Source organism: Rutilus rutilus (assembly GCF_951802725.1).
Source record: "Rutilus rutilus genome assembly, chromosome: 18".
Lineage (NCBI taxonomy): Eukaryota > Metazoa > Chordata > Actinopteri > Cypriniformes > Leuciscidae > Rutilus > Rutilus rutilus.
The window spans coordinates 29,067,430-29,084,423 of record NC_140231.1 but is presented as its reverse complement, the minus strand read 5'-3'; the positions used below and the strand labels follow the sequence as shown (position 1 = coordinate 29,084,423).

The 16,994-nt window shown below is 35.1% G+C and overlaps 1 protein-coding gene across 2 annotated transcripts in view; it reads left to right on the top strand.

The window, feature by feature from the left end:
• The window catches only part of col5a1 (procollagen, type V, alpha 1), a 102,286-nt gene that overhangs the window by 19,961 nt on the left and 65,331 nt on the right, over positions 1-16,994 (top strand). For both annotated transcript variants that reach the window (XM_084386592.1, XM_084386593.1), the window contains exons 2-4: positions 7,229-7,396; positions 13,807-14,020; positions 16,665-16,827. In XM_084386592.1, the coding sequence (XP_084242718.1) occupies positions 7,229-7,396; positions 13,807-14,020; positions 16,665-16,827 (545 nt within the window). The remainder of the gene's footprint in view (positions 1-7,228; positions 7,397-13,806; positions 14,021-16,664; positions 16,828-16,994) is intronic.

Here is a 16,994-nt window from a genome sequence, read left to right as displayed (position 1 = left end):
GTGAAAACTAGAGTAATGATGCTGAAAATTCAGATTTGATCACAGGAATAATTTTCATTTTTTAAATATATTCAAATAGAAAGCAGTTATTTTAAAATGTAATAGCATTTCATAATATTTCCTTTTTCTTTTTTTTTTACTGTATTTTTGCTCAAATAAATTTAGCCTTGGTGAGCAGAAGAGACTTATTATTTTTATTTTTTTTAACTCTTACTGACCCCAAACTTTTGAAAGGTAGTGTATTTAAAAACTGAAATATGATTGGTCTTCATTCTTGCATTTATTTGCATATAGAACTGTAATTCGTGGAATGTCTTACATGTTTTTTTAACCTGAATGCTGACAACGTGAATGTGATGAGTGTCATGGCAGTGACTTATCATTGATACAAACTAAAACTAAAATAAAATGTAGACTTGCCTAAAATATTCACATTATTCTTCTGCTCTGAAAGCAGTGTTATTTCCTTCAGGAAGTTCAAATCTAGTATTAGCGTCACTGTAAAGCTCCTTAATTCAGTGTGATTCGGTTTAATGAGCTTTTGAGAAGCTTAAACATTTATAATGTGATCAAACAGTCAAGTTTTGGCCTGTTACAAACTGATCTGGGGTGTTTGGTGGTAAAGAGTTCAGGTGAGCTGTGCTGTTTTTGAGATGAACAAACTTTCTTCCAGTACCATTAAAACCTTTGTTTGTTTGAAGTCTTTAATTACTTATAGCACAATTGTTATTTATTCATCATTTATTGAATGCTTTTCTGAATGTTTGTCTATAGTTTTTTTTACTAGATGGTTCAGAGAAAATTCAGAGAACGTTCACGTAACCAAGAAAAAAACGTTTTAAAACATTTAAAACTTAGAATTTTGAACATTCTGAGAACATTCTGAAATGACTTTTCATAACTTAATGGGAACTTTAGCAAACTTCGACCATATTTTTTGTTTACTGGGTATATGCAAGGTTTTTCAAAACCAGTGCTTACTTAATCACACTTTTATTTCAACGTTTTAGAGCGACAAGTCACTACATTTTTAGCTTTTAACTTTTATAATCTCGGGCAGCTTTCCAAAATAGTGCCAGATCTCTGAGAACAGGAGTAGTTGTGTGTGTGTGTGTGTGTGTGTGTGTGTGTGTGTTGTGCAGTAAGTTAAGCAGTATGATTTTGTGTGTTGTGCGGTTTTGGATGTGGTTGTTTTGATGTGTTTATGTTTTGAACTGTGTGTGTGCGTCTGGCATCTGTTTTGCTGTCGATATGTAATTAAAAGTTGGCACTGAAACCCAACACGTTTAATGCTCAGAGATGGAGAGATTAGTCATTACGTTCATTTGATTTATTCTTATTTCCTGTTTATTTTAATTGCAGACATTTTCGTCTACTTATAATCATCTCAGGAAATGTGTGTGTGGCAGTCGATGTTTAGGAACAGCAATTCTTCTTCCTAATAAGTTGTGAATGGGAATGTTTACACACACCTGAGCTGTGGTCTGTGGGTGTTTGCAGAGGGAAACACTGCGGTGACTGAGTAAATCTCAACAGGTGATGTTTCTGTTCCTCTGGGACGCCTCTTTAAGAGTGTAAACACACACACACTGTGTGGTTGACTGTAAGGTGAACCCGAGTGCTTCACCTGAGCAGGTCCTGTATGTGTGGGTGATATTAAACATGACATTTTACAGGATGTTGATAGATCCCACTTTACCAGAGCTGTAAAGTATGTTGTAAAACATCAAATTCACTTACGGCTTAAATATGTACACAGACATACTCACCTGAACGGGAACTGAGTACACACAGCTGACACATAACACTGCACTGAGAACACCATATATACGTACACAATCCTATTGATCTGGTGAATTAAATCAAGAAGCCACCTGAGACAGCACGCTACAATGATTTATTTATTTTTATTATTATTTTTACCATAGTAAGTTGGGTTTTTAGACCTAAAACTGTGGAAAAAACGCTGTAATGCACTTTGCTTCTAGTGGCTTTCTGCTTTTTTAAATTGCGGCAACAGAAATAAAAGTCCCCAATATTCAGTAAATTTTTAAACGTATTTATAATGATCATAATAACTGTTTTCTACCAGGTACAGTAATATAGTTCAGTTCTGTTCTGTATCTGTAGGATGTTTATTGCAATTTGATTCATTAATGTAGAATTTACCACAGCTTTGAGCATCCAATCAGAATTAGAACTAAATTAATTAAGCTTTTTAGTTTGTTCTAGTGATTTGTGTCTCTAAGAATTCATTTTTTTTTTGGAAGATAAAGGTTCTAATTAGAACCTAAAAGTATTTTGTATGTATATTATTATATACATATTTATATTATTTACACTAGTTTGGGGTCAGGGAAATAATTGATACTTTTATTTTGCAGGGATGCATTAAAATGATCAAAATTCACAGTAATGATGTTTATCATGTTACAAAAGATTTCTATTTTAAACAAACGCTGTTATTTTAAACGTTCTATTCATTAAAGAATCCTGAAAAATATGCATCACGGTTTCCACAAAAATATTAAACAGCCACTGTTTTCAGCATGGATAATAATAATAATCAGAAATGTTTCTTGAGCAGCAAATCATCATATTAGAATGATTTCTGAAGGATCATGTGACTCTGAAGACTGGAGTAATGATCACAGGAATAAATTACATTTTAAAATATATTCAAATAGAACACAGTTATTTCACATTTTGTAATGTAATGTAATAATATTTCTATTTTTACTGCATTTTTGCTCTAACAAATTGAGTGAGCAGAAGAGACTTAATTCAAAAATCTTAACTACCCCAAACTGATTCGACTAATCTTTAGAGAATCATAACCATAAATGTACTACAAAGAATTACAAAGAAGAGCTTTTTAATGTTTTTAATGCTGAACTTCTGTAAGTGGGTTACTGGGTCACACTGTGTTTGCAGGTCTTGATTCCCTGCTGTGGGTCTTGTGTGGAAAAACAGCTGTAACACATCGCCTCCATTTACAGCTTTTCCCCTAAACATCCTTAAGAAAACATATATATACTTTTTTGAAAGTTTGACCCTTAGCTAATGCTTACTGAGGTAAATATTAGCTCTGCCTGCAAGCGCTCATGTTTTCTCCCCCAGTGCCGAGCTAAATGTTGATTCTAGCAGCAGCCTGTTTACATGAGAGATAGTTCATTACATACACACACTATAGCGAAGCGTTTGGTCTTCTATGTGCAGTAGATGTGCGACAAACCTTCACATCTGCAACTATTACCATTTATGCATATCAAAACACCTGCTGTGACTTAGTATGCGATCATGCATTTTACAAAGTATCTTTCGCAAATGTAAAGTTCAGCCGCGCTTTTATTTCCCACAGTTGGCTATGTTAATGATATGCAATCTGCTAAGTCTAAATTAAGATGTTGTTGACTGACACCACGTTATCATCGAGCTGGTAAAGCATGTCATTTTAAGACCTATAAATATAAACCAGCTAATTTTGGCGAAGCCCTTGGAGCACTTATATCCTTTAACCATAGAGATGTGTTTTACCTTAGCAAACCTCATTGCTATACTTTGACGGGGACTGCCGAATAGCTTTGGCTAACCAGAGAACCTCAGCGTGGTTCACCGATTCGCATCTCTGACGCCTCTGTCTGTCTCAGCAGTTCCCACAGGTGCTCGGAACAATCTCATTATAGTGTAATCAGTTGAATTATTGCAGTGGCTGTGTCATTTTAGTACAAGTGCTCTGATTACAGTGTCCCGTTCATGATGATGAGTGCTATCAAATTCCTCAGACGCTGAAAATGTGTTTGTGTGTGTGTACACATGATCTTGTCTGATGATATTACTTTTATGTTCGTATCAGCCGTTTGCCAAAGTCAATAACTTGAGCTTTGCCGTGTGCCAAAATAAGCAGATTTACAATTGGTGTGAATTAATCTTGACTAAAATCAACTGATCGGAAATTAAAGTCTTTGGACGAGTGTTATATTGTTACGTGTGCATTTGTCAAATGTGAATTAGGTTTGTAATAATGCTATTTAGATCAGTTTCATGTGTTTAGAGTATAGTCACAATGTTCAATATTTTTACACTTTTATTAATTCATTTACGTAACATTTACCCTTAATGCATTTTGGCTGACACTTTTATCTATTCTATTGCCTTCAAGAGACGTATTTTACGAAGCTTACGCAGTTACTGGGAATTGAATCCATGATCTCAGTGTTGTTACTGTACTGTCACTGTTTGAGCTACAGGAATGCCATTATACAAAAACATTACAATTATTATATTATAAATTATTATTATTAAATGTTAATATTTGTTTATTTTGACTAAATGAATATACTATACTATACACTATATTCTTTTAAATATTATAATATTAGCAAAAATATATATATATTTTATTAGTGATTTCTATTGACCATTAAGTCAGAAAGATTTTATTTTTTTGTACTTATTATGTCAATAAGTAAAAATTAAGTTAATTGGTCAGAGAAATGGATCGCCCCACACCAAACTCATGCTATTAGTTTCTGAGAAAATACGTCACATAAATGAATGATTGCAACCCATTTTAAACCTGTAACGTGATGTACTGCATGTCTAAGCGAAACAGGATTTCAACAAAAAAAATATAAAGGGCGGGGCTTGATTTTGTCAATCGAGAAATTGATTGGACTGTTAAAAAAGTGGGCGTTACATAAAGCCAGAAAAATGAGAGTTTGCTAAAACAATGTCTAAATACAGGACCCTTTCCAAAAAATTTGAATATCATGGAAAAGTTTATTTATTTCCATAATTCCATTCAAAACGTTAAACTTCCATAGATTTAAGATTCAGGGCCCACAACTTAAACGATTTCTAGTATTTAGTTGTTTATTTGTACATAATTTGGGCTTCCAGCTCATAAAACCCACGAAAACAGGATTTCAAAAAATTTGAATATTACATGAAATCACACAGTAATTACACAGTGATACCATGGTCATTGAACCAGGTTTTGGTTCTTTTGGCAGTGTGGGCAGGTGCAAATCCTGCTGGAAAATGAAGGAAGCATGAAGTGCTCTGAACATGTCCTGGTAGACGGCTGCGTTGACTCTGGATTTAATAAAGCACAGTGGACCAAAGTCCTCTTTTCTGATGAGAGCAGATTTTGCATCTCATTTGGAAACCAAGGTCCCAGAGTCTGGAGGAAGAATGGAGAGGCACACAATCCAAGATGCTTGAAGTCCGGTGTGAAGTTTCCACAGTCTGTGTTGGTCATCGGCTGGTGTTGGTCCACTGTGCTGTCCACTCAACGCAGCCGTCTACCAGGACATGTTCAGAGCACTTCATGCTTCCTTCAGCAGACAAGCTTCATGGAGATGCTGACTTCATTTTCCAGCAGGATTTGCACCTGCCCACACTGCCAAAAAAACCAAAACCTGGTTCAATGACCATGGTATCACTGTGTAATTACTGTGTGATTTCATGTAATATTCAAATTTTTTGAAATCCTGTTTTTGTGGGTTTTATGAGCTGGAAGCCCAAATTATGTACAAATAAACAACTAAATACTTGAAATCGTTTAAGTTGTGGGCCCTGAATCTATAATCTATGGAAGTTTAACGTTTTGAATGGAATTATGGAAATAAAGAAACTTTTCTATGATATTCTAATTTTTTGGAAAGGGTCTGTGTATGTTGGGCTGTATTTCTGAGGATAAGAAAGATGTCGCATTTTGATGAAAGAAAGATTATGAAAACAAACATTTTTGCTTTAGAGCAATGTGCATCATTCAGAATTAGAACAAAAACGTGTATTAAAAAAACGAAGAGTGTCAAATTTGGTTTCATGATGACACACTTCAGCTTTGAAGATGCGCACTTTTCAAATATTCTTTTTAGTTTCTCTTTGCGAGCGGCAGTGAAATAAACAGACGGACTTTCATTTAAATACCTAAAGGAAAAATGTAAACGCTCTGAAGCATCTCAGCGCTGTCTTCTAGACTAAATCAGACTGACCTGATCAGAATCACACCAAGAGGTCATGGATAAACACTGTCTTCAATGTAAATAAGACGTGCTTAAAATAATGACCAGGGGTGTGTGTGTGTGTGTGTGTATGTGTGTTCCTCGAGTGATTTTAACAAGCGGCAGCTGGAGGTGATTTGCAGACAATGAAACTGTTCCTCAAGTTGATCACCTAAACACACACAAACACTTTACCACAAATGTGTGTGCATATGTGCATTTAAAGCCTGTCACAAAGCAGACGTAGGAACTGTGTGTGGTCTTCACTCGATATCTCCACTAGAGTGGAAAGGTTGTGTGTCTGCAACTTTGTAGACAGTGTGTCCAGTGTTCATATGGTCAGATGACCTCTAAAGACATTCAACACTTGGCTGGGTTTGTTTCTCTGTGTTGGGTCGTTCTCATGGTCGTTCTCATGGTCGTTCTGATGATGCTTTAGGTTGCGGTTCTATGAGCACAAATACAAGTGTCCTGCTTATTGCATACTTGTATACTATGCAATGTATAATGCATAATATTTTCAGCATGCATACATGATAAAAATGGTAATATACTGTGTTGTTGTCATGTGGTAGTATGCTATGTTGTCACATTACCTCAGTATTTTGCATGTTTAGTTCAATAAAGTCGGTTATTTTGCTAATCTTTTTTTTTTTTACTTTTTTTTATATATAACTTTTCAGAAGTAAGACAGTAACAAACAGTCAACACAGCTTCATGGGTATTTACATGGAAATTCTTTCAAAATGTAACATTTAAAGAAAATAGTTTCCATAATCGGTTAGTACAAGAGATCCTTGTGTAAGAAGAAGTCAACAGGTTATCATGTAAACATATATACATTTACTTAATGTCGTATTAGACATACGCAAATGCTCTCATGTCCATAGCCATACTTTCAAGGCTATTTTGCAATTCTAATGTAATTTAAAGATGCCCAATCAAATAATGTACAAAAATGAAAGAGAAAAATACAAAAATAACATTATTAAAATGCTCTGTTTGTGTAATGCACTTTTTGGAAAATGTAGCAAAGTCATCAGTTTTTTATTTTCCTATTTTTAACACAAATTGACCAATCACATACAGATTTGATGGTGCTGAATTGTTTAATGATAAAATATAATATAATATAATATAGAATGTAATATAAAGTTGTTGATCTTTATATGTGACTAAACTAATTTTGTGTCTCTGTGTCTCTCCTTTTTTTGCAGCTGAGCCAGCCGATCTCCTAAAGATTTTAGATTTTCACAGTTTGCCAGAGGGTGTAACGAAAACTACAGGCTTGTGCACACACAGGAAGTCCTCAAAAGGGCCTGATGTCGCCTACAGAGTCACAAAAGATGCACAGCTTAGCGCTCCTACGAAACAACTCTACCCCTGTGAGTACCTGAGCACGCATGTCCCCTTAAAAACACACAGGTGCACCTGTTTGCTTTTCTTCATTCTTTCCAGTGTGTGTTTGGGCTGCCGCTGTCTTTTCAGAGGACACAGACACTCTGCCCTAAATATTCAGAAACTCTTTCTTTCAACTTCACATTCTCCCGTAGACACACTGTATAATGTATTTAGACAAATGAGAGAGATGATGCAATTCCTCTGTATTCTGTTAATGTGACTGCATTTCTCACTCTTGAGCCAGAAAAAAATTCTATGCAAGTACGCAGGGGTAAAAAAAAAGACCAAAGAACAGCCCTGTTGCATGTACAAAGGGGCCAAAAGTCTGAGACCACATGGACATCTTCTTTTTCATTTTAACCTGGGATTTAAAACATAATAATAATTAAATAAATTTTATTTTATTTTATTTTATTTTATTTTATTTTTATTTTTATTTATTTTATTTTATTTTATTTTATTTTATTTATTTTATTTTATTTTATTTTATTTTATTTTATTTTATTTTATTTTATTTTATTTTATTTTATTTTATTTTATTTTCAATAGAGTAAAATGCTAATATTCTCTGAAATTCATGTTTATTCAATTTCATTTAAACTTTTCACCTAGACCTTTAATATTATAATTTAATATTACTTTTTTAAATTTTATTATTGACTGATGCAAAATAGCAACATTTGGTCACACTTTAGTTTAGGGTCCAATTCTCACTACTAACTAACTATTAACTATGACTTTTGCCTCAGTTAACTCCTAATTACTGCTTATTAATAGTTAGTAAGGTCACGTTAGTTAAGTAAGGGATGCAGAATATGGTCATGCAGAATAAGGCATTAATATGTGCTTTATAAGTACTAATAAACAGCCAATCCAATATCCTTATATGCATGCTATTAAGTAACTAGTTAATAGTGAGAATTGGACCCTAAACTAAAGTGTTACTTACAATTTTTACTAGTGGTCTCAGACTTTTGGAAACCACTGTACCTTACATGCTAATATCCATTTTTGAAAACACAAATGTCCTTGTATTTTCTAATGAATTGCATTCAGACACATTTCGGAAGACGGTGACATGTGAAATCAAGCTTACGTAACTAAAAACATTGTGTAATTAAATATATTTTGGGCCTTACTGTACGTGTCGCTCTCAGATCCATCTATGTGTGTGTGTGTGTGTAAGTGTGTGTCTGAGCAACTCGCCTCTACACAAAGGGCCGGAAAGTCACCGTGCCCTAAACTCTGCTTTTGGCAGGAACTCTGAAAATCTCAAGAATTTGATGGAAGGAGGGAGAGACGAGGCAGATGAGGAGAGAGATGCAATACCAGCATAATGAGACTAAACTAGATGAGGCTAAATCAAACTGAGTCACTTACTTCAGCTTGCAGTGGCTGTGTTCCAGACTCTATGAGCTGCCTACATGGACAGTATTTTCTTAAGCTTCATAAGTTTGTTTCAGATGCAGAGGCTTATATAAAACATATGTAGCATATACATATAGCACACATACTACTGCCTACTAAGATAGCTTTTTTTTCTTTTCTAAAATCTAATGCACCATAGCATAGTTTTCTTATTGGAGAAGTATATTTATTCATCAATAATATTTATTTATCTGTTTTACAGTATTTCATTTTATGTATTACTATATAAATAAAATAAAATAAAAACAGCAATGGTAAAATTTAAATTTATTTTATTTTACATTATTTTATTTAAAAATATATATATATAATATATAATATATAATATATATAAAATGTATTATTTTTTTATTATTATTATTTTTAAATTTTATTTAATTTAATTTAATTTAATTTAATTTTATGTAATTTTATTTTACTATTATGTATTTTTTCTGCTTAAAAAAGCTAAAACTATTTGGACTTTTGATGATTCATCTAGCGGTTTTTGAATACTGAAGATAGCTTTACACGTATGATTTAATGGGAATTTGTCATTGATTTCTGTTGCCTCTAAAAAAACACATCTCTTCATTTATGATTCATTTTACCTTTGAGGATGTCCCCAGACGTCCCCAGAAGGGAGGTTTTGTCAGATTTAACTCACTTCTGGGGATGATTTGGTCCCTTAAGTACATCTAAGTAAACACACACTCCTGACTGCTTGAGGAACGTACAGGCAGAGTGAAAGCACATGGAAGACATGAATCATCTATTGCTCCAAATACAATGCATCTGTTCTTTCTCTCTGTACAGTTTTCACTCAGATGCTCAGGATTTACTTTATACACACACACACACACACACACACACACACACACACACACACACACATGCACAGCAGGATAAGAAAAACTCTCATGGCCAAAATGTGCCTATTCTTTTTCCTCATGTTTTTATAACTCCTCCTCCTCTTGTCTCTTTCCTCCTCCTCATCCATACCCATAAGGCCATTGTCTCCCTTTTGTGCCGTGTCTTTATGGTAACAGAGAGGGGTCGTAGGTCACTGGAGGTCTGGAGATGGTTTGTAAACATGGTGGAAAGTCAAACCTCTCGACAGTCCTGATGAAAAACAGAGCCGGGTCAAAACGCTACACTCAGACATGGCTCTTCCAGAATTTAAATGTACTATGTATATGTATTTCAGATCTTAACGGAATATGTATCAAAGCTGATTTGAATAGCTTTAGTCGGTCTCCCAACCTGGTCTAATTAGCTGGTTTTAGAGGGGTTTTGGGCACTTGTCAGCTTGGCCAGGTTGGGAGACCAGTTTAAAGACCAGAGGCTACTAACTAAATCTACTTAAATTACTTTTCAGTCTTGTTTATTGGTATGACCAGTAGGATGATCTATAAAATCGGATCTTGAACTCAGTTCAGGTAGTCAGTGAAGGGTTTGAAGTGTGCAGTAATGTGACTCCAGCATTCCTTTAGGTCGTCTGCATAAAGACTTAATTCTGACTCTTGGGGAAGAGAGAGATGACGAGACCGTAGATATGAAGTCCTCTCTGAACTCTGCTTTTGTTTCATATTGACAGACCTCGTCTCCAGAGTGATGGCCCTTGACTCTTGCCCTTTGACCTTTGGATCTGTCTTTAAAACACACGCACGCACCCACGCATACAAGCATCTCTTGTTGTGGTGTGTGTGTGTGTGTGTGTGTGTGTGAAGCTGGTACCATGACACTTGTGTGAACATGTAACAAACCTCATGAAATAAGTTGAATGTAAAGCTTTCATTTCTGACACACACACATGTTTATTTCACTATATTAGTTAGGAGGACATTGCATGGACTTCCATTGATTTTATATCAGGTTTTAACTGTGGCTGCCCCAAATCAAATTTGATTATTTAATAAATGTAAATTTAATTTAAATTGTTCGGGCGCCAGACAAGTCAAAACAAAACAAAAGTAGGCTAATGAAGTTCAGTTTCCCAGAAAATAGCTCAAACCACCGAAACACAAAATGAATGCCTTCCAATACCCACAATAACATAGAAGAGGGGCTTAAATGACACACATTCCCAGATTGAAGGTTTTCAGTCAAAAATGTTTATTTAGGATCAAGAGTTTAATATATATATATGTGTGTGTGTGTGTGCGTGTACACTGGTTAGAAGCAGTGCAGGGATCTATACTATCTCTACAAAGTAGTTTAGCATTATAGACAGTTCTTAATCTACAAAAGCAGCAAGATGTAGAGTATGGAATAATAAAACATTCTAAAATATGTAATTTGAAGTTGGTAAGTGATCTAAAATTTCGAGCCAGTGGTTTTGAAAATCTGTTTAACATCTGCAAAAGGTCTAGAATATCTCATAAAGCTTTGAAGCAATATTGAATATTTGGAAAGCTGTTACATGATCTAGATAGAATATCTGTTGGAAAACACTAAAGGGATCTATAGTAAATCTTACAAAGGGGTTTAGCATTCTAGAAGATCCACACAAAGCAAGAAGGTGTGGAATAGTAAAAATCTAGACCTCACACTTAAAAATAAACGGGGCTTTTCACAACGATGCCATAGAAGAACCATTTCTTTACAGTGGAAAAGGATATTCATATGATTAAAATGCTAAGTTACTTCTGTTATGGACTGTTGACTGAAAGGTTCTCATACCTTACTGAGCGATAAAGTAATGAATATCTCTTATACAATCTAGAATATGTCTAGATTTTTTTTTTAAAGCAATCTAGAATATATTTAATGTTCTCTGTTTGCTCATTGACTGTTATTTGAATGAAGGTTGTTTTCAGTGACGGTTCTCTCAGCACAGCTTGTTTTTCCAGAAACGCCTCCCTTTGATTTAAAGGATTTCCATTTCAGTCAGATGTTAAATATCTTGGGTTTTGTCTGGTGGCTGGTGCCATCCTTTCATTTCATGACATTTATATACACAGTGTGTGAAATGAAGAACTAAAAAAAATAATAAGGATTGCGAGGGATGCAGGAAATCTAGAAAAGAGTCTTAGTGTCGGCACTCTTAAAAATAAAGGTTCTTTATTGACATATTTGGTTCCATGAAGAACCTTTCACATCCATGGGACTTTTCTATTCCACAAAAGGTTCTTTAGATCTCTAAAATGTTCTTCAATCTAAGAAAAAAAAAAAAGGTTCTTTAAAGAACTGTTCACTGAACGGTTCTTTGAAGATCCAAAAATGGTTCTTCTATGGCATCACTGCAAAAACCCAGTTTTGGAACCTTGTAATGGTGTGACTTAAGTAGAATGACTCTCAACTGACTGAAGACTCACAAAATATCTCCAGACATAAACAAAGGAGAAAAAGGAGGAGTTAGACATGGAGACGGGATTCCAGAAAAGCTGTCTGAAGTCTTTGAGGCGGGGGTTATAGTAACATGTTCTCTCCAAACCATTATAAATTTTATGAAGTCCAGTAATGACTCTGAACCGGTGCAGTTGATTAAAGCTTTTCCACACAATGGCATAAACACACTGAACACAGGACCAATCATCAGGTGTGTTTACTGCACAGATGTATGAATGCTTTGTCTGTTGGACGACTGGAAAACTCACTTCCTGTCTGACTAGCCCAGATTTTCCCAGAGGTTTGGCGGCGGGCATCTGTTTGGCACATGTCGTGTGTGTGTGCATGTCTGTTTTTCTCATTTTAGAAAGAGACTGTTTAATTTCACAATTTTTTCCTTCTCTTTCTTTGTTTTTTTTTAAAAAGTCTGACTTGACTTAAAGTCTTAAAGGGATAGTTCACCAAAAACGAAAATTCTGTCACCGTTTACTCAAAATGAAGTACCATAAAACTCTCAAGTCTTGTTTGCTGTCAGGTTCAGATTCAAATATGTTATCAGATTTGGCAGTGATGACAAATGAGATGCGAGAGCAAATAACATTACATTTTGGTCTTAAATACACAATACCCTTCAAAGTGTTGGCATATACATTTTTTATGGTTTTGAAATAAGTTTTATATTCACCAAGACTGCATTTATTTGATCAAAAATACAGTAAAAACACTAATATTGTGAAATATTATTACAATTTAAAAGAACTGTTTTCTATTTGAAGAATATTTTAAAATGTAATTTATTCTTGTGATCAAAGCTGAATTTTCAGCATCAGTCTTCAGTGTCACATGATCCTTCAGAAATGTGGATTTGATGCTCAAGAAACATTTCCTAATATTATCAATGTTCAGAATCCTTTTTTCAGGATTCTTTAATGAATAGAAAGTAAAAAAAAAGTCAATTTGAGGAACTCAATTCATCCTCAAGAAAATGTTTCTGACCACAAACTTTCTTCAGATGAATATAATGCACAAATCATATATTGATGATGCTTTACTGGCATTTTTGGAGCTTGACATCTCTAGTCACCATTCACTTTAATTGTATTGATGTCTCGTTTTACGTTTCTCACAAGAAAGAAATGGTACTTTGGAGTGACATGATGGTGCGTAAACGACGACAGAATTTTCCTCTTCAGTGAGCTGTTGCTTTAAGAATGTTGCTCATATATTTTTCTCTCTGTTTGCACTGGTTATTCTTTCTCTCTCTGTTTGTTCTCTCCACCTCTCTCTGCTAGATGAATTAGAGTAATAAAATGTCTCTTAGGGAACAGCTGTTCTCCTCATTACTCTCTCCATCTCTCTCTCTCTCTCTCTCTCTACTCCCTCCCAGTAGATCCAAGACTCTTATCAGCACAGACATACACATAGACTGAGACTGTTACAGAGTTTCCCAAAGATGTGCCAAGTTCCCCATGAGATCCAACCGTTTTCCATTCTGCTCTTATCCGTGTCAAACACTTTATCTATGTTACCTGACAGCATCTGTCCGCTCAGAGACGTGATGTAATGCTCTGTCACACACTATCCTTAGTCTTTTGCATCCAGAAAACCCCCCCAAAACACATAAAATTTCCAAGAATAACACTGTCTCTCTCTTTAGCGTCCGTATTTCCTGAGGACTTCTCCATCTTGGCGACGATGAGGCCAAAGAAAGGCAGTCAGTCGTTCCTGCTGTCGGTGTATAACGAACAGGGCATCCAGCAGCTCGGTCTGGAAGTGGGACGCTCTCCTGTCTTCCTGTACGAGGATCACCTGGGCAAACCCGGCCCGGAGGACTACCCGCTCTTCAGAGGGGTCAACCTGGCAGACGGAAAGTAAGACACTCGCACAAGCTGTGCATTACACTTTCTCTCAGTCGCTTTGGTACATTTCTTGAATCATCCTTAAGATTTGCAAACCAAGTGCATTTCTCTATACAATTCGTACAAACATTATCTGCAAAAGCCTAGAACTTGCTCAAAATCCTTTGTTCATCTCTCAAAAGTAGATATTTATGTCAATGAACAATGAAGTCTTTGTGTTATTGTTCAACAACAAGATAGGCAAAAGTCATGTTGTCAACATAACAGTGTACTCGGTCAGTATTTTCTGACGTAAACTATACCTAAAATTTTGATGACAATAATTGAAAATTCACAAGACTGCACCACTTTATCTGTATGGCATATATATATTTCAACCGTACGAATTTCCTCTATGTGGGGTATTGATTGCAAGAGACTGGACAGGATTCACAGTTACACTTTTACTGTTAGTCTGTCAACAAAGTGCAATATCATTGTAATATAAAGAAAAATACAAGACTATAATATATATAGTCCACAATAGTGACCGTTATTTCACCAGAAACATGTCTACAATCTTGGCCCCTTTACGTCTTCCACTGTTTTGCCTCCGTACCCTTCCACCACGCATCCTTACTCCTCTTCTTCTTTCCGGCTGTTGACCCTGTTCGTTTCCGTGTTGTTCTTCCATTGTTAGAATTTGTAACTCTGCGTTGTGCTCTGTCTATATATGCTTCAATGAAATTAAGCTTCATTTCAACCTCTGAGCTCTTTTAGAGAACTGGTTGATCATTGGTTGATCTAGTCCTTTACATTCCCCTTAGATTTATATTAGTGAATTTCAAAATTCACCTCTGCAATTCATCAATTCAGGAGACATTTACACAAAAAAAGGTCCAATAGAAATGTATAGAAAATATGCTTGACAGTTTATGACAACATTGCATTTAATTTAATGACTTATGCAAGGAACTAATGCCTAGATGTTTCGAGGGGTTAGACTATTCAACAGAGAACCAGTATAATATATTTTGATCAACATAAGCAATTTATAATGTAGGAAACAGCAGCATTATCAATTGCACGAATGTACCAAAGCATTTGCAATTTGTTCAAAAGAATGAGGAATTGCTTTTATGATGTCCACAAGTGACTAGATGATGTGGAGATTTCAGTTGTGGTCTGAGAAATGCACAAAGTGACTGAGAAAAACTTTAAACATGAAATATGTTCTGTGTTTTTGTTGCGTCATGCGACAGTTCTTCTTGACACTGGAAACTTCAGGGTCAGTTACGTAACGTCTGGTTATGATTCAGTGTGTTTGATTTTAATTATTAGCTTTGATGTGCAACATATATAATCTGTCACACTGGTGTGAAGCCAACACCTGCACAGGTGAGCACACACAGGTGCAACATCCTATATAACCACATAAACACTGAAAACCACACAATATACATGTATATATTATGGAAAACTTTGGGTGGATTGTTAGACAGGCAGACAGACAGACATATATACAGATAGATAGATAGATAGATAGACATACATACAGACAGACAGACAGACAGACAGACAGATATATATATACAGTATATATATAGATAGATAGATAGATAGATAGACAGACAGACAGACAGACAGACAGACAGAGACAGATAGATAGATAGATAGATAGATAGATAGATAGATAGATAGATAGATAGATAGACATAAACAGACAGACAGACAGACAGACAGAGACAGATAGATAGATAGATAGATAGATAGATAGATAGATAGATAGATAGATAGATAGATAGATAGATAGATAGATAGATAGATAGATAGATAGACATATAAACAGACAGACAGACAGACAGAGACAGATAGATAGATAGATAGATAGATAGATAGATAGATAGATAGATAGATAGATAGATGGACATATAAACAGACAGACAGACAGACAGAGATAGATAGATAGATAGATAGATAGATAGATAGATAGATAGATAGATAGATAGATAGATAGATAGACATACAAACAGACAGACAGACAGACAGAGACAGATAGATAGATAGATAGATAGATAGATAGATAGATAGATAGATATATAGATAGATAGACATATAAACAGACAGACAGACAGACAGAGACAGATAGATAGATAGATAGATAGATAGATAGATAGATAGATAGATAGATAGATAGATAGATAGATAGATAGATAGATAGATGGACATATAAACAGACAGACAGACAGACAGAGATAGATAGATAGATAGATAGATAGATAGATAGATAGATAGATAGATAGATAGATAGATAGACATATAAACAGACAGACAGACAGACAGAGACAGATAGATAGATAGATAGATAGATAGATAGATAGACATATAAACAGACAGACAGACAGACAGACAGAGACAGATAGATAGATAGATAGATAGATAGATAGATAGATAGATAGATAGATAGATAGATAGATAGACATATAAACAGACAGACAGACAGAGACAGATAGATAGATAGATAAATAGATAGATAGGCATACAGACAGACAGACAGACAGACAGATAAATAGACAGACAGACAGACAGACAGACAGACAGACAGACGAACAGATGGATGGACAGATAGACAGAGATCACTCTATAACCCTCAGTTGTGTGTGTATGTGTTACTCAGGTGGCACCGTGTGGCAATCAGCGTTCACAAACAGACCATCACTCTGATTTTGGACTGTAAGAAAAAGGTGACACGGACGCTATCCAGAAGCCCTCACCCCATCATCGACACCAAAGGCATCGTGGTCTTCGGGACGCGTATCCTGGATGAGGAGGTGTTTGAGGTAAGGAGGAACTCTAGAAGCTTTCTCTTCATCCACTGAAACTGTCAGATATGTCTCAATTAGGTATTAGCTCTGTCTCTGATGTTTTTCCATTACTAAAAAATGCAAAAGAATTATTGCATTTTTTTTTTTAATGTAGATATTGAGTAAAAGACTGTAAAACGAAT